We start from the raw sequence: 18,640 nt of genomic DNA, 5'->3' as shown, positions 1-18,640 counted from the left end.
CCACACTTTGAGCAACAAAGCTTTAAAGAGGATTGCTTTGGGAGCTGACTCTTCCAGCCTCAATACTAGTAAAAATCATGTTAGTGCCTATCACAGAAGGTGGTTGCAAAGGTGGAATGAGGTAATGCAGGCCTTTGCATCTGCTATAGATGATCTGCTTTTGGCAATGAGGAAACTGAAACTCCAAGACCTTATCTCAGCGGTTCTCAACCTGTGGGTCACGACCCCTTTGGGGGTCAAACGACCCTTTCACAGGGGTCGCCTAAGACCATCGGAAAACACATATATAATTACATATTGTTTTGTGATGAATCACTATGCTTTAATTATGTTCAATTTGTAACAATGAAAATACATCCTGCATATCAGATATTTACATGACGATTCATAACAGGAGCAAAATTACAGTTATGAAGTAGCAACGAAAATAATTTTATGGTTGGGGTTCACCACAACATGAGGAACTGTATTAAAGGGTCGCGGCATTAGGAAGGTTGAGAACCACTGCTTATCTCATCCAGGGCACACATGCAGACAGCAAATGGCTCCAGAGTCCCAGGGCTTGCGTGGGTGGCTGTGCCCTGTCTTGCCTTGAACTACCCTCACTGCATAAGCCTTTGAAGGGCAGGATGGCTGCAGAGTCACGTGTTCGCTGCTGCTGTGACCGTTCAGCCTTGAAGGGTTTCTGCCTTGAACTTCCTCCTTTCATCAGGACTGAAGACATATCAACATCCCACGCCCTTTTAGCACACACGGCATTTCACCCGCATCATCTCGGTTCACCCGTGTATAGTCCTCCTTTCACACAAGGAAGAGAAACTGAGATGGCCAACCTCCTGGGCCTCATTGTCGTCACACACAGGATCTAAGACCTAGATAATATCGTGACAATTTTCTCCAATCGGTTGCCTTTCAATCTGCTGAATGCAGTTTGCTCTTTGCAATGAGAGCTCCTCCTCAAATAAAGCTGGGCAGGAAGTCGGGTTTATGAGCAGGGTGATGTGGGGCTCCTTCCCAGGCACCTGGGAGAGGGACCCAAGTAGCCCTCTTTAGAACCAGATCAAAGCCACCACTCTTCTGGACCAAGCAAGCAGCCAGGGCCCGCTGGGGCCTGAGTCCAGGACTCCCGGCAGGAGCGGGACGCACTCCCTGCCCGCCTGACGATTAGCTGAGGGACAGCTGATGAGCAGTCCTTCCTAGGGTCTAGCGCACCCACCTCCTGAGCCCAATGCAATGTTCCCCTTGGAGATCCTGTTTCCCAGCACTCTCTGCCCCGAGCCAGGCGCCATGGACACAGCCAGCAAAGTAGACGCGTTTTTAAGGTTTTATTGTAAAACAGAGCTTAAGGGGCAGGGAACAGGGAACTTTCCACTGGACACAGACAGCACATAAGGGCCGCCACACACAGCCCTGCGAGGAGCTGACATACTCAAGTCCCTGTCCCTGCTCCAGGCTGGCGGCACCCAGACACCAGGCCTCTCAGACCAGCCTCCGCGTGGAAGTGCTGAGATGATCAGGCGTCTCTGTCTTCGGAGGGAGAGGAGGACCCCGGGCCAGCTGTGCTGGGAGCACTGCCAGCCGCTGGGGGAGGCCTGGAGTACAGATGGTGCTTGGGCCAGGGCAGTGGGGTCCAGACTTACAGGAACGTTTCAGAAAGAAAAAAATTAGGCACCCTGGTACATTAACTTCTCATTTTACCGGTTAGGGTATTACAACAATAAGAACGAAAAAAAAAAGGAGACTTGCTTTCATCATAGTTTTTCACAAACACATGGATGTTTTGCTCTCCCACCCCCTTCCAGGAAGGGCACAATCCCCAAATAAAGCATTTTACAATTGGATACAGTGGTCCTTTAAAATACCGTGAAATCCTTATTTTTCATTTAGCCACGGACCCTAAAAGCGCTGCTATCCCAAGGTTTGCAAACAAGGTTTGGGAGACACTTGGTGGGAGGTGAGTGAGTGGCTTCTTGGACCTGGGCGTGGAAAGTGGGCAGGCAGGGAGCTGGGAGGGGGGAGCAGAGGGTGTCCAGTCTGGCAGGTGTCCCGGCTGCTATCCGGAAGGCACAGGTGATGCTGCAGGAAGGGCGTGAAGCCACATTGTGGTCCCAGTTGCCCTTCAGAGAGACCACTTGGGGCGGCATGAAGGTTGCAGCAGCTAAGGGGCTGGAGACGGAGTTGGACACCAGGTTCCTCAGTTCCTTTGGGGGGCCCACCTGCCATTGCTACTCCCTGCCCCCCCCCCAGGCTGGGACCCTGGGCAGGGCAGAGGGGTGTCCGGAGCCTGGATGTGCTGGCCTAGGGCAGAGTGACAGCACCACTAGTCCTGCTGGAAGTAGAACTTGGTGACCCTGACCGCCTCCCGGGGCTCATTGGTGAGGCTGACGGGCTGGTCGGCCTCCAGGGCTGTGCAGAGGAACCAGCCGCGGCAGGCGACCGACTCGAAGGTGGTGGTGGGGCCGCTGTCGGAACGGATGAAGGTGAAGCGCTTGTTCTGCTCCGTGGTCTTGCTCAGGTCAGTGATGTTGACCTCCTGGAAGCCAAGAGGTGAGCAGGTAAGCGCTCCTGTGCCACCTGCCCCTCCACCCACCACAGGGGCCCCGGGCTTCCCAGGACATTCCAGGGGGACGCTGACTGCAGAGCCTGTGGGAGACCAGATGGCCCATGGACACACCTTGGCTTGGGAAAATCTGGCCGCTCTGGCCAGGGCTCAGAGAGTTTAATGAACACATGGCCCCATCAGCAGGGGCCCAGGCCTTTGGAGGCTGAGTTCAGTTGGGTCTGTGCCTCTAAGGAGGGGGCAGTGCAGAAGGTGAGCAGAGCATTGTAGTCCATTTGATGCTGCCATCTCTACCCCACCCAGCAGGCAGTCACCCTGCCGGGAGTGGAGCAAGGGGACAGTGCCACGGTTATGGCCACTGGACTAAGGTTACATTGGGTTAAGATGTGTCCCAGCACTCTCCCGAGACAGAGCCATCTTTTCTGAGGGCAGTCTATGAACACTGCTTGGGACTAAGACATGCAGGGCCCAGATGGCATGTCAGCCCCTGGGTCTGAGTAGACCAGGACTGGGAGAGAGAAGTCTGCATGGAGCTTTACTGAAAGAGGCCAAGTCTCTGTGGGTTGGAGGCCCTTGGACAAGAGAGCAGCATCCAGATCGAGGTCCCCAAATGAGCCTCCTCCTGGTGCCCACCCCTGTGTCGCTCCCTCCCCCACTGAGGCAGACTCAGCCACGTGACGGGCTTTGGCCAAGGGGACAAGCAGTGTGATGCACGCAGATATTTATTAAGTGCTGTGATTTTGGAATAATTCTTGTGAGAAGCCAGCAGCCGAGCTCCTTGCTGGATGCACCTACAGGACCGGCCCAGCCAGCCCACGTGAAACAGAACAGCCCTGCAGACCCCAGACAGCCCACAGGAAGAGCACATGGAGTCGCTCATGGTTGGGGTGGCTGTTAGCAGGCAGGTGCTTACCTCCAGCTGGAGCCTGATCTCATCGCCAGCCTTGACACAGGCCAGGCACAGCTTCCCGCCATGGATGCCCAGGAGCACAGTGTGGGGCTCGACAGGCACCACGTCTATCTTCTCTGGGGAAGAGCAGAGGGCAAGGTCAGCTTGTAGAGAAGAGAAGGCACCAATGGAAAAGAGCATGGATGCTTCCCGGGGCTCCTCTGTCCTCCTGACTAAACCCAAGGTCCTAAGGACAGTGGGGCCCCATTGTTCTGGTCTGCTTCCAAGCAGGAGAGCCAATCAAGAGCAGCCACCTAGCTGCTCCTCCAGGCCAAGTCGCCTGGGTTCTGCTCCACCTGATTTCTATCTTCTCTCAATCCCCGGAGACCTGAGCGCCAGGTCAACAGTGTGCTGCTCATGGGCCATGTCCCAGTAAAAGCCACGCCTTTCTGCTTCAGCGTGTTTATTAGGAGCAATACCAGGACTGGAAGCGGGTCTTGCCCTGGTTGGGGCGGGGGCGGTACGGAGCATGGAGAGCAGGGGAGGCAGGGTGAGGAGATGGAGGGGATGCCAAGCCGGCCAACAGGTTGTGGGAGCTTCCCAGAAGGCCAACGGTGAAGCTCTCCCACCACGTCATCTGCCCCCCCTCATTGTACTAAAGGGAAACTGAGGAATAGACTTGGGTGGCTGCCCGAGTCCATCTGGCTTATTTAGGACCTGGCCTGGAGCTTGCTGATGTGTGCACAGGAAGGCACACAGCCCAGCCTGTGTGCTGTGTTCACTGTGGGAGCGAGTGAGAGTTTAAACCTCAGGGACGCGGGGCTGACTGGGCACAGGAGGAAGGCAAGGTCTCAGCCTAGCCTTCTGCCCTGTGCCACCCCCACACCTCCACCTCCCGGAGCTGTGGCCCTGGGACCACGGTGCCTGAAGGTGGAGGCTCCCCAGCTATATCTCCCCCTCCCTGCCCTCAACTGTGCCCTCCAGTGGCCCAGCCTCCCCAGCGGGACCAGGATGTCACAGAGGCCACAGCACCAGCGCAGCAGACCCAGGCCGTGACCCAGCAGCCGCACATCGGCGTTCCTGGCAGCCACTCACCTTCTAGTTTCGTATTTGGTCCTTGCAAGTAGCCGGCGACTAGTTGGTTGTTCCTCAGGTAGAAGGTCTTCTGGTTAACGTCCCAGATTCTGAAAAGCGAAAGGGCCCGCTGTACTGGACAAGGTTGAGCCCGGCCCTGGGCTCAGCCCCTTCTTGTGTCTCCCGGAGCTCGCTGAGTCTGCACCCAACTTTCTGCCGGGGAGTGGTATTTCCCACACTCAGGGCATGAGGAGGCAACTGAGGTGGTCCCGGACAGGAGACAGGCCCGTTCCTCGCCCTGTTCTCCTCCACGGGTTCCTGGGACCAGCGCCTGGACCTCAGCCCCGGGGCGGCCCTGCCAATAGGCCTGCCGAGGCACAGAGTCCGTCCCCTGCCCCACTTGGGCCACCAGCCATCATGGCTACTGAGCTCCTGGAAGGTGGTGCGCCTGAGGATCTGCATTTTTAAGTTTGATTTTACTTTTATTAATTCATTTTTATTAACTATTCATTTAAATGTACACTTAGAGTCATCTGAGAGCAGTGGCCACCGCAGAATGCTGTATTTTAAGGCACAGAGGACCTTGTAGCAACTGCAGGGGCCTGTCCCAGAGCCTGTCCTCCACCACCAGGGCCTGTGCCGGGTCTGGCAGGGACAGCGTCCCGTCCAGCTCACCCAGGTGCCTGTTTCTGGCTCCTGGTCCTTTCTTCTTGGCAAAGGGCCCGTCCACTGGAGGGCCCTCCACTCCCTGCTGCCCACCAGCCCGACTGTGGCCTGTGCCTTGTTGTCTCCTGTCCTATGAAAGGCAGCTGACACCCCCCCCTCCCCAGGGGGCTTTGAGGAGCCCACGCGCTGGGTGGGTGGGTGGTCAGGCAAAGAAAAGTTCTTTGCACGTGGATGCATTTGACCTTTTGTAATTATTCTAGTTCTGGAGGAGTGTCCATCTCAAGGGACTAACAGCCCTGACTGGAGCCTCCGGGGACATCTCCTGGAGCTCCCCACCACAGGAGGAGGCAGAGCCAACCTCCCCCTCTGGATTCGCACGCACACAGTCTGACCTGCAGCCCGTGCCAGAGACACCCAGCGCTGGGGGTGAAGTGACCCAGCCCAGCTCAGTCCTGGGTAGCAGGGCAGAGGGCGTGTGCAGACGTGTCGCAGCCTGTCATCTGCACAGCAGTGATGGTGATGTCTCACAAAGCTCCTGACCCAATTGCTAAAGATCACAACACCTTGGGGGCACGTTATAGTTCACAGAGCACGGTCACAGTGTGACCTTCACAACCTCTCAGGCAGGCAGGAGTCACTGGAAACCCCCTGTCACAGGTGGGGAAACTGAGGCCCGGGAGTCAGGATCTGCCACCGTGAGCACAGACAGACACTGCTAACCACCATCTAGAACCAAGGGCCACCCTGCCCCGGCGCCCTCTCTGCTTCTTCGCCCAGCACACCCAGGCCACACCCCAGCCAGGCTCTTGGGCACGTGTCTGTCACCTGCTGAGTTGCCAGGGTGTCTGGAAAAGCCAGGCAGGCAGGCCTCAGAGGCAGCCACGCTTGCACATCTGGGACATTTTGAAACACAAGTCCTGCAGGCTTCGCACGTGGCAGCCGCTTTGTGCAATAATGGACGTCCCTTTCCCGCCCGACAGAAACGCGAGGGCTGTAGCACGTCCCCCGCCTCCTCCGCCGCCGGCCTTACCTGAAGGCTTGCATCTTGCTGGGCCTCCTGCCTGAGGGGCGGCAGGCTGTCTCTGAAGGGAACAGGAAGAGGAGGAGAGAGATTAGGTGACTGAGGGGGCACCTGCAGATTGCCATCCCGGGGCGCCTCGTGCAACAAGGACTGCCATTCTGGGCCGGAGGAGCTGCTTATAAAGAAGGTAGCCACTCACCACACCAGCAGAAACGGAAATGCCCTCACATTTCCAAAAAGAGAAACCTTGCTGTTGTCACGGTCAGGCCTGCTGGGTGTCGCAACACAGTGTTGTAACCATCCCTCCCCTTTTCCCCAGTGTAATTTCCCCAAAATGGAGATCTCCATTTCCCTTCACTGAGCTCCTGGGAAGAAAAGCACAACCATCACCAAACACCGTCATCTGCCTGACAGGTGGCCGGGGACTGTTGGCCAACCTAACGCAGATGTGAAGAACCTGAGGCATGGCTGGATGAAAGACTGACAGACAGCTGTCAGAGGGGAGGGGGCGGGGCTGGATGAAGGAAGGGGATGGGAATTAGCTGAAGAGCGTACATGCATAGCCCAAGGACACACACAACAGTGTGGTGATGGCCAGAGGGAAGGGGGGTTGGAGGCTGGGAGAAGGGGGGCAAAGGGAGAGACATTGCTGGGGGGGATGTGTGCAGGATGCAGTGTGCAGAGGAGGTTTTGTTGACTTGTACACTTGAAACCTATATAGGTTTCACCTCAACGTCACCCCAATAAATTCAATTTTTAAAAAACCATGAATCCGAGTAAAAATGTCCCCTTTCCTAATGCCGAGTGCCAGGGCTGAGCACAGGGACCGTCTCCTGTCACGTGGTGTCCACAGAAGGAGGGACGACCTAGCTGGACTCTGGACCAGGGCTGTGAACGTCCTGTAAAAAGGACCAAATAGTAAACTTTTTAGGGTTTGTGGGCCACGCAGTCTTGCGATTTCTCAACTCGGAGTTGTAGTTCAAAGGCAGTAAACAGTGCGTAACTGAAAAGCTGGGTGAGTTCCGTGTGACTTTATGTACAGAACCGCGTGGCGGCTTTGCCTGCAGGTTGCCACTCCTGCTCCAGAGCCAGCTGCCTGGAAGGGGCTTTGACACCAGCCCTGCTCCTGCCGTCCACTCTCTGAGGTTATGGTCCTGGGGCACTGGGGGGACTCAGCCCCGGGTCAGAAATGGGTCCAAATTCCCCCTGCCCCTCGCCCTCAGCCCCGTGTGGCCTTGAACAAGTCACTTCACTGATTGCAGCCTCTGCCTCCTCACATTCAGAATGAGGCCTCTCATGTCTTCCCCACAGTGTGAGGAGGGAGGGGAGGAAGGAAGCAAAGGGAAGGGAAGGGAGGGGTGGGGGGGAGACGAGAGGGAAGGCAGTAGGGAAGGGAGAGTTCCGGTCCAGAGTGGGCAGTAATAAGCACAAATTCCCTTCCTTATTGCATTCTTGCCTTCTAGAGACCGAGGAGAAAGGTAAGCACACTGGTGTTTATGGAAAGAACAAAGGCAGGAAGGGTTCTCTGTGGCCTGAGTGATGGGAATACATGTCGGTGCAGAAACAGGTCTCAGTGTCTCAGGCCTGGGGGAAGCGTGGCAGTCCCCCCATCTCCCAGCCACTGTTTGGAAGAAGACCCAGAAGGCCCAGGAAGGAAGGGGGACCTGCCCAAGTCACACAGCTCGTCAGTGGCACTGACAGGACGTCCAGCCAGGGCCAGCCTCCTGCAGCCGTCCATGGGATGGGTCTGACTTTATTTTTAATCAACAAATCAGAATCTATGTCCAAATGAGGATAAATCCTTCAAAGGGGAGGTCACTCCGTATATTTGAAAGTTGCTAAGAGAATAAATCTTAAAAGTTCTTATCACAAGAAAAAAAAATTATGTAGTAAAACCATGTGTGGTGACAGGCAAATCACTGTCCTACACGCGAAATCAGTATATGTCAATTACGCATCAATAAAAAAATAAAGAGGAAGGCTACAAAAGAACTTCCCAAATCTTTAAAGAGCTCCTCATGAGAACAAATGGAATATTTCTGAAAAAAACTGTATCACCACCATGAGCGTTTGCTTGGGGAGGCAGATGGCTCGTACCTGCCCTGCTCTGTTGCCACAGCCTTTGAGTTGGTGGGAGTCATTGACCCTCCACAGCACATTTGAGAAATGGTATCTGTCTTTGAGGGCCAGGGAGCGATTAGTTTTTGTTAGTTTTAGGGAGGGCTGCTTGAAGGAGGTGCTGTGCATGAACCCACAGTCAAGGTCCTGCCCACAGTTTGGTTCCTGGGTATGTTCCTCGGCCCCCAACCCAAATTCAGAGACAGATCTCTCCTGGAAAGCTGAAGCCTGGGTTCCCACCTTTCCCACATGTGTGTCCTTGGCCCACTGCACCCGAGAAGTGGCCCACAGGCCTTTGGGCCCGACTTGAAGTCAGGCAACCTAAGCTGCGTCCTCCTTCGTCATTCCTGAGCTGGGCCGCCAGGACAAGTATGTGCCCAAGCTCTCCCGGTCCAAGTTTCATTATCCGTTAGCTGGGCGACTAGCAGACACCTTGTCATGGGTCGCTATGTGGACTGAAGTGCTGCACGTGGCGTACTTAGCCCTGACCTGGTCACAGAGGAAACACTCAAACAATAAATTGTTATTGAGTGTACTTTCCATCCCAGGTAAAGTGGGTGAGGGCAATCACAGTGCCCCTGACCGTCTACACTGCCCTGCACTCCGGCCCTCACTCCCTGGTGTGGGAGGAAGCAGGGGGAGGGGCAGCTCCCTCCTCTACTCACGCTTCTGGCCACAGTTCCACTCTTGGTTCCGTCTTAAGACAGTTGATGTCCCTACGATTTCTGCCCACAGGAAACCTCTGACTAAACTTATTCTCAGTTGTAGTGCTCAGTCCCTCACGCTGCTTCCTGAATTAAGATCAATGACCACATCACACAGTGGACTTGGCCCTCCCAGCTGCCTCTTGTCCCTCTCTCTGAGCTGCAGGCATCACAGGTATGTCGAGTGTCTTCCACGCTGAGCCCTCCCCGACTGGACACTTGTGACAGCAGAACCGACCAAGTCCCACTTACAGAGAGACAGGAACACCAGGCTGTCCACGTCCCAGGAGTGGCAGTAGGCAGGTCTCCAGGGTGAGCCCTGGGAGTCGATGCCCATACAGTGTTCAGCACGGCGACATTCACACGAACGCCATCTCTTTCTCAGTTTCAGTTCATTGCGTCTTTCCGTTCTACAGTTTACATTTGGTTCCTTTCTTGTAGTTTCTAGTTCTCCGCCCAAAGTTTCCATCTTGTCTTTTACATTTTCAACATTTTATTTGTGGTTCGTGTAAAGGCTGCTCCTGATAACTCCCTCGTTGGAGCTCCACTGGGCCTTTTCCTATTGTCTGTTTCATTCCTGCGCAGGTTGCCTTGTCTGTGCCTGACAACGGGCTGCTGACTGCTGGACACCGTATAGCAAACGCTGTTGGGATCAATGAGGCTCTGGATGAAGTTGTCTTTATCCAGAGACGATTCACTTTCGTTCCACTGGGCGGTGAGGCCAGGGCGCTGCAGCCCAGGTGCCCTTCCCCGAGGCAGGGCTGGAGATGACGCAGTCACTGTGCAGACTGCTCCTCATCCTCCAGGGTCCCAGCCCAAACCTGCGGCGTTTATCCAGGCCCCTCCTCCTCAGTGGGAGATAAAGGCAAATGTTATCCTCCTCATCCCCAAGCCCCAGGAGCCTGTTCACAGACCAGCCACGGCTTTTGAAACCAGCAGGTGCATTCAGTGCAGTAAACGGGGAAAGGCCCCGATGCCGAGCTCCGACTCGCGGGGCCTTTGCAGTTCCTCAAAGCCTCGGCCAGAACGTTTCCGGTCAAGATGGTGGTGTAGCTAAATGCAGTCCGCCAATCCTCCCACAACCACATCAAAATTACAACTAAACTACAGAACAACCGTCATTCAGAACCGCCTGAAATCCAGCTGAATAGATGTCCCACAACTAGGGATTTAAAGGAGAAGCCACAGCCTGGCCGGTATGGCTCATTGGTCAAATGTCGAACTATGAACCAGGAGGTCACAGTTCAATTCCTGGTCAGGGCACATGCTGGAGTTGTGGGCTGGATCCCCAGTGTGGGGCATGCAGGAGGCAGCCAACCAATGATTCTCTCTCATCATTGATGCTTCTGTCTCTCTCTCTCTTCTTTCCTCTCTGAAATCAATTTAAAAAATATTTTTAAAAATATAAGAGAAAAGTAAAATAAAAGAGGAAGCCATGTCTTGGCTGCGAAGGTCCCTCTTGAGAAGCGAGGTGTCCCAATCTCACACCAGGCCTACCAGCCCAGGGTTCCAGAGCCAGGAAGAGAAGTCCCCATAACTTCTGGCTGTAAAAACCAGTGGGGATTGTGGCTGAGATGGAGGCTGCTGGAGTACCAGGCAGTTCCTCTCAAAGGGCCCACATATGGATTTACTTGGACCCACTCCCTCTGAGCTCCAGCACTGGGTCAGCAATTTGAACGGAAACAAGGACAAATTCAGAAACTGAATTGTCTGGCTTCAGGGTGAAAGTGGGGGGAGGGGAAGGGGGTCAGTTTCTGTCAGACAAAAGTCCTGGATGAGGCCACTTCTCCTTTTCTGGCCCCCACCACAACCCCAGAGCCAACAGGCAGGCACAATATCTGAATTTCACCTACGTGGCTCAGACTGTTTGCCCCACCTAACCTGTGGGCCCACCAACACTGTTTCCAGTGGCTTTCCATGCAAATGGCCTCTTCCGCCTGATGCTTTGGACTCTCCTAATATCTTTCTAATAAGCAGCATCTGGTCTTGACATGCCCGTACCTCTCGCTAAGCGGCCCCGGGCCTGGCACCAGCAGTAGTAGCCTTGGTTCGTAACTTGACCTGTCTGGGTACCTTCAAGCCCAGCATAAATGGTAGCCATTTACAGATTGCTCTGTAGCTCGTGTTGGGTGGCCTAGGTAGTGCACAAGTGATGGCTGGCTTTGCACCTCCCAGGAAGCCCCAAAGCCAGTGCGCCTAGTGGACAACTTCTGACCACACTGGATTATAACCCTACCACCTCCATGAGTGACTCATCAAGGGCTACACTTGGTGGGCACCAAAGCCTCACTGAAGCAAGTCCTGCTTCATACAGTCAACATCTGCACAGCGGCAACTCCACTATCGTCGCAGCTGATCCTTGCCGACACTTGGCCTGGGGGTCAATCCCTCCCAGTGCCTCAAACAGCAATCAAGGCTCAACTACAACAGGACAGTGCACACCTGGAGCACCCAGCTCAGGTGACTGGGAAGGCTGTGCCACTGGGCCTTACAGGACACCTACCTTACAAGGCCACTCTACCAAATCTGGGAGACGTAGCAGCTCTACCTAATGCATAGAAACAGACATTGGGAAGCAGACAAAATGCGGAGACAAACAGGTCCCAAATGAAAGAACAGGAGAAATCTCTAGAAAAAGAACTAAGTGAAATGGAGGCAAACAAACCACCAGATACAGAGTACAAAACAATGGCTATAAGGATGCTCAAGGGACTTAGTGAGAACATTAAGAAACTTAGTGAGAGGGAAGGAGGGGGAGAGAGAGAGGGAGAAACATCAATGTGAGAGAGACATATCAATTTGTTGCTTTCTGCACACACCCCAATAGGGGCCAGGGATCAAACCTGCAACCCAGGTGTGTGCCCTTAACTGGGAATCTAACCCAAGACCCTTCAGTGTGAGGGCTGATGCCAAAGAGAGAATCTTAAAAGCGGCAAGAGAAAGACAGCTATCTATGACAGCAGTCTCCAATCGGTGGTCTAGGGACCACTGTTGGTCCGTGAAGTCTGAAAGGTTGGCAACCGCTGATCTACAAGAAAGCTCCCATAAAACTATCAGCAGAAATTTTGCAGACCAGAAGGGATTGGAAAGAAATTATTCAAAATGATGAAAAGCATGGATCTACACCCAAGATTACTCCACACAGCAAAGCTATCATTTAGAATCCAAGGGCAGATAAAGCGTTTCCCAGACAGGAAACAGCTAAAGTAGTTGGTTCATCACCACCAAACCAATATTACATGAACTATTAAAGGGTCTTCTTTAAAAATAATAATAAGAAAAGATAAAAAAACGAATAATAAAAGGGCAATAAATGCATAGCTATCAACAATTGAATCTGAAAAACAAAAACAAATGAGCAAGCAGAAGCAGACACAGATACAGAGAACATTTTGACAGTTGCCAGGTGGGAGAGGTGTCCCTCCATCGGTCCTCAACACCCCAGCCCTGCCGGGTAGCCAAGTCCATTTTAACCAAATCAGCAGCTTATTGGAAGCTCCCAGCAGTAGCTGGTCAGATGCTCCTGGGCATCTCTGCCCCCCGGCCGCAGCATCAGGGTGGCCACATCTGCTGTCCAGCCGGTGAAGGGCAATCGGGAGCGTGTGTGTGTGTGTGTGTGTGTGTGTGTGTGTGTGTGTGTGAAGCCGACTGTTACAATCGCTGCTATAGGAATCCTCTCTCCTTCCAGGTCTAAGTGCTCACCCGACAGGAAGTCTTTGCTCAGCTTCTTCCACGATGGGTTTGGGCCAGCAGCTTCTGGGTTTGATGTGGATCTGCACTGCAAGCTGTTCTTGTTAAGCCTAGGTATCTCGGGTTCCCAGAGGGACATGTTTGCTCTTGCCGTCTTGGTTCTGATGAGAAGCTTTATGAGGCAGCTTCTTCCAGGCAGAAGGAGAGGAATGGGCACTTGGGGAAGTGGAGCCATCCCTGCCTACTGCTCCTTTCTCATACAGATCTCATGTGGTCCTCACAACATGACAACAACAAGCTGTGCAAGGCGGGCACGTTTACACACACCTTTGAGAGTGGCAAATACATACACTCACTCTGTAGGATAAGAAATCAACGCTCAGCCCTGACCAGTTTTCTCAGTGGATAGAGTATGGGCCTGCGGACTGTGAGGTCCCAGGTTCGGTTCCGGTCAAGGGCATGTACCTTGGTTGCAGGCACATCCCCAGTAGGAGGTGTGCGGGAGGCAGCTGATAGATGTTTCTCTCTCATGGATGTTTCTAACTCTCTATCCCTCTCCCTTCTTCTCTGTAAAAAATCAATAAAATGTATTTTTTTTAAAAGAAAAAGAAATCAATGCTCAGAAAGATTAAATCACTTGCCCGGGTCCTGGCAGAGGCAGGATTTGAACCCAGCTCCTATACTCAACCAGACACTGCTGTGCTGCCACTGTGGCAGCTGGCTTTTCTTCTCTGCTTCATATCACAGTTCACAGAAGCAAGAATTACATTTGTTCTTACAGTGTTCCTTTCAGTTTCAACTCAGATCTTGCAGACCAACAGTTTATTCCATAATTACTTTGAAATGTTAGTGTTTTGTTTTGTTTTGGTAAGGAAAGGATGGTTCTAAAACCTTACATGTGCTAAAGAGAAAGCTCTTTACCTGCTTACAGACTAGGGTGGCCACTTGCCCTGGTCTTTCCAGGACTTCCCCAGTATTGGTACTGAAAGTCCCACATCTTGGGGACTCCTCAGTCCTTGGAAAACTGATATGGTCACCATATTACAGGAGCCCTTAAAAAGTGCTATCGCCATCTGGTGGCTGATGCCCCAAATTGTAGGTACAATTCACAAGCATTGTATCTTGCCTGTTCAGCGTGGGTTTTTTATTTGTTTTGTTTTTGTTTTAATCCTCATCAGAGGATATGTTTTTATTGATTTTTTTATAGAGAGAGGAAGAGAGACAGACAGAGAGAGAGAGAGAGAGAGAGAGAGAGAGAGAGAGAGAAACATTGATGTGAGAGAGAAACATAGATTAGTTGTCTCCCTTATGCACCTGACTTGGAATCAGACCCCCAACCTGGGTATGTGCCCTGATCAAGAATTGAACCTGCAACCCTTTGGTGCACTGAACAACATTCCAACCACTGAGCCACACTGGCTAAGGCTGTTTAGCGTGTTTTGAGTAGCAGAGATGTGGTCCGTTTTACTAGATAAATGGACATATAGATAAAGCACATAAGAGTGCCCCCCAAATTTAAATTTTCCACTCAAGAAAAGAGACCATAGTAGATATAGTAGTGATCAATTAATTTTTAATTTATCAATTCATATCTAATTGCCTCCAACTGTGTAATCACTATATAGTCAACATCTAGCAGCTTAAAATTGTTTTCAAACTTGGGTCCTACAAAGGACTTATCGTGAGTCAGTGGTACAGGGAGGCCCGGAGGCGCAGTAAGGTGGGTGACTTGCCCAAGTTGTGTACTGGGTGGCCCATCTACATCCTGCTCCTCTGTACTCGCTCTCCCGGCTCTTTAGTCAAACCAAGCATCTCTCCATGTTCTCTCTCCTCAGAGCCCTGTCCTCTGCTTGGCCACAGAGGTGCCATCCAGGCCCCTGGCCTTAGTTGGAGAAGGGATTCCTCCTCCCAGGAAATGGTGTTCTCACTCTGCTTACATGCACTGTCTCCTGAATTCGGTTCAGATCAAGTGCAAATACATTTAGTTAGCATCTATGTTTAAAATATTTTGGAAGGAACCATTTTTAGGTGCAGTGATTTTTTCACAGTCTAGTGATTTTTTCACAGTCTGGGAGTGGTTCCAGCATCCTCCTTTACACACTGGAAAAACGCACAGGCCCATGGCCTAACATAGTAACACCGTACTCTAGAGCAGCGGTTCTCAACCTGTGGGTCGCGACCCCGTTGGCGGTCGAACGACCTTTTCACAGGGGTCGCCTAAGACCATCCTGCATATCAGATATTTACATTACGATTCATAACAGAAGCAACATTACTGTTATGAAGTAGCAACGAAAATAATTTTATGGTTGGGACACAACATGAGGAACTGTATTTAAAGGGCCAGAAGGTTGAGAACCACTGCTCTAGAGACTGTTCCGCCCCCTGGGGGAAGGTGGGGACTTGCTTCCTGTGGAATAGTCCCTTGTGGTTTACAAAGCACTTCTCCTTCCATGGTCTCCTTCCGTCTCAGGCCCCTGCAGCGTAGCACAGTGGGGAAACAAACTGTCTGCAGTCAGGCCAGACTCTTCCCTTACAGCCATGCCTGGTCTTGAGCAAATTGCCTAACCTCTCTATGGCCCAGTTTCCTCTTATGGAATGTGAACAATGATCGTCCTTCCCACACGGTTGTTATCAGGATTAAATAAGATAAACCATGTGAGGAGCTCAGCAGAGCCCCTGGTTTGCAGGGAGCCCAATGGAAACTTTTGCGACAACAGACACACTCGGAGATGTTGCAGGTTTGGTCCCAGACCACAGTGATAAAGCGCACACCACAATGAAGTGAGACACACAAACTTTTCTCTTCTTTTGTGCATATGAACGTTATGTATCTACTATAGTCTATTAAGGGTGCAATAGCATTATCTCTAAAAAACACCTCAATTAAAAACAGTTTACTGCTAAAAACGCTAACCATCATCTGAGTCTTCAGCAAGTCAAAGTTTTTTTGCAGGTGGAGAGTCTTGCTTCGATGTTGATGGCCGCTGACAGATCAGTGGTGGTTGCTGAAGGTGGGTGGCTGTCCAGTTTCTTAAAATAAGACAACAGTGAGGTTTGCCACTTCGACCGACTCCTCCTTTCACAAAAGCTTCTCGGGAGCATGCAGAGCTGCCTGATAGCATGGTACCCACAGCAGAGCTTCTTTCAGGACTGGAGTTAGTCCTTCAAACCCTGCTGCCTATTTGCCAACCGAGCATATGTGATATCCTAAATCCTTTGTTGTCATTTCCACAATCTTCACAGCATCGTCACCAGGGGGAGGTGTGCGACTCTTCTTTCGACTTGAACTTGGAGGCACTTGTAAGGTTATTAATTGGCCTGATTACAATATTATTGTGTCTCAGGGACTAGAAAGGCCCGAGGAGAGGGAGAGAGATAGGGGAACAGACGGTAGATGGAGCAGTCCGAACACTCACAACATTTATCAATGTTGATGTCTTATATGTGGTGCCAAAAGCAATGACCATGGTGATAGCAAACATCATTGGTCACAGATCACCATAACACATATGAAAATAAAGAGTCTGAACTATTGCAATGCCAAAACGTGACACGGAGACATGAAGGGAGCAAAGCTGTTGGGAAAATGGCGCCGACAGACTGGCTGGATGCAGGGTTGCCACAAACCTTCGATTTGTAAAAAATGCAGTATCTGCCAAGTGCAACAAAGTGATGCACCATACACCGAGGTACACCTGCACTGTGTTCGTGAAACCCCGGAGTTGGCCGACCTCCTCTTGACATTGAGGCAAGTGAGAACCAGAAGGAAAAAGAGTTTATGCATTAGAGGCCAACTTAGAATTGGAACCTGCGTCCTCAGCCCACCAATCCTAAGATATTTTCTGTGCCCCACACAGATCTTTTTTTAAAATATATTTTAGCTGTTTTATTATTGTTCTTCTAGCTCATGAGTTATCATTAACAGGATACATACCTTAAAAGACTAACATGACAGAGAAACAACAGAAGTAAAATGAAATGCATGAACCTATAATACTTGCCTTTAAGAAACCCATAATTTAATCAATATTTATTCTAATATAAAACAAATTGTAAGTGGTTTCGTTTCTGTCACCCATAGTTCAGTTTGAAGTCGGAACCTCTTTTCCCACACAGATCTTAACCCGAGCTTGCCAACCGGTAGCCCATAGACTATTTTATTTGCTCCCTTTATTTAATCAAAATACTACACATACCAAAATCAAGATCTCTGACTCTTTTTTTTCCCCATGTCTCTGGATCCACTCTGTACATGTTTTGTCACTCAGATTCCACATATGAGTACGATCATGTGATACTTGTCCTTTTCTGACTGACTTATTTCACTTAGCATGATACTCTCCAGGTCCCTTCATGCTGTCTCAAAGGGTAAGATATTCTTTTTTATTTATTTTTTATTTTTTAAAGTATTACAAATAGTAGTACATATGTCTCCTTTTCCCCCCATTGACCTACCCCAGACCTCCAATAACTGCCAGCACATGCCCTCATCCCCTCACCTCCAGTGTCTGTGTCCATTGGTTATGCTTATATACATGAATACAAATCCTTCAGTTGATCTCTTACCTCCGCAACCCGCCCCTGCCTAAAAACTGTAGTTTAACAGTCTGTTCGATGCTTCTTTGTCTCTGTATCTTTTTCAGGATCTCTGACTCTTGAAAAATAAGAAGTTCTGTCTACCTGGGCCCGCATTCTCATGGGACAAGATCTGCTGGAATTAACTGGTGACAGCCGCCATCCTCTCTGCTACCCCTCAGATCTTGTGGCCCATCCCAGCTTCCCTCCATGTTCTTCTGAGCTTACCCTGTCCTTCCTCTCATTTTACAGAAATGCCTCCCCCATTCCCATGTCTCCATCAACAGGGGGAAATGCACAATAGACTCTCAGAGCACCGAGGTGTTCCTCCCGTCAGGCCAGCCTCCTGTTCACCTGCTGGCGGCACCACGGCTGCGTGGCCTCCCCGTGGCGCTGTGGCCTCCGCAGTGGCCAGGCCGCCCAGGCAGGCCTGGAGCTCCACGCCCCTGCTGTTTCCCTGGAAGCTTGCTTCCCAGAGCCGGAAAGCATTTGGAAAACACCGATGGTGGACATTTTCCTCTCCATTTTTCAGATGAAGAATACAAGAGTGGAAGGAGCTTACCTGAAGCCATGGGTGGACCTGAGAGAATATGAGGTCTTCTGAGGTTTTCCAGCCGCTGGCTCCAGGCCGGGCTGCGGTGCAGAAAAGACGCAGGGTAGTACCTGTGCACCTCCTGGGAGCTGCCTCTTCCTCCTGAGACCTGGGGAGAGGCAGGAGAGCAGCTGCCTTCCACACACCCACACAGGCTGGCCAGGCCCTGCTGCCAGAGCGGTGACTCAGCCTAGCAGAAGCCAAACTGGTTCTTATCTGCGTAATACGGGAGGTCACGTGAGGACCTGAGCTGGACCAGTGGGGCTGGCCCTGTGTGCCCACCCCACCCGACTGCCACCAGTTCATGTGTGGGTCCATACATGCAGACAATATGGACCGACTTGATCCTGTGTGCCAGCCACTCCTCCAGACATGGGAACAGCCGGACAAGGTCTCCAATATTCCTTTCTTTATTATTATTTTTACATTTTAATATATTTTTATTGATTTCAGAGAAGAAGGAGAGGGAGAGAGAGATAGAAACGTCAATGATGAGATCAGTCGCCTCCTGCATGCCCTCTACTAGGGATCGATTCCATAACCCAAGTATGTGCCCTGACCAGGAATCAAACCATGACCTCCTGGTTCATAGGTGGATGCTCCACCACTGAGCCACACTAGCTGGGCAAGTCCTCTGATATTCTAATGGAGGAAGGCAGACAGGAAAGAAATAAATAAACCAACGTTATATGATGGTAAGTGTTACAGGGGAAATCAAAACCCGATGTTTCTGAGGGACCCAGGTGGG

At 51.5% G+C, this 18,640-nt stretch overlaps 1 protein-coding gene across 2 annotated transcripts; it reads right to left on the bottom strand.

Moving 5' to 3' along the window:
- Positions 1 to 1,311: 1,311 nt before the first annotated feature.
- Positions 1,312 to 18,047, bottom strand: IL1RN (interleukin 1 receptor antagonist). Of its 2 annotated transcripts, XM_006771334.2 has the most exons (5): positions 17,863 to 18,047; positions 6,220 to 6,271; positions 4,545 to 4,633; positions 3,474 to 3,586; positions 1,312 to 2,533 (listed from the first exon to the last, which is right to left on the bottom strand). In XM_006771334.2, the coding sequence occupies exons 1-5, from the start codon at positions 17,870 to 17,872 to the stop codon at positions 2,321 to 2,323; spliced, it is 477 nt and encodes a 158-aa protein (XP_006771397.1). In that variant the 5' UTR covers positions 17,873 to 18,047; the 3' UTR covers positions 1,312 to 2,320. The 2 variants fall into 2 exon arrangements, with proteins under 2 accessions (XP_006771397.1, XP_006771396.1); XM_006771333.2 differs by lacking the exon at positions 17,863 to 18,047 and having other exon boundaries at positions 6,220 to 6,502.
- Between the last annotated feature and the right edge of the window lie 593 nt (positions 18,048 to 18,640).

Source organism: Myotis davidii, unplaced genomic scaffold (genome assembly GCF_000327345.1).
Source record: "Myotis davidii unplaced genomic scaffold, ASM32734v1 scaffold165, whole genome shotgun sequence".
Classification (NCBI taxonomy): Eukaryota; Metazoa; Chordata; class Mammalia; order Chiroptera; family Vespertilionidae; genus Myotis; species Myotis davidii.
Note: the sequence above shows the minus strand (reverse complement) of the source record. Positions and strands in the feature narration are given on the sequence as shown.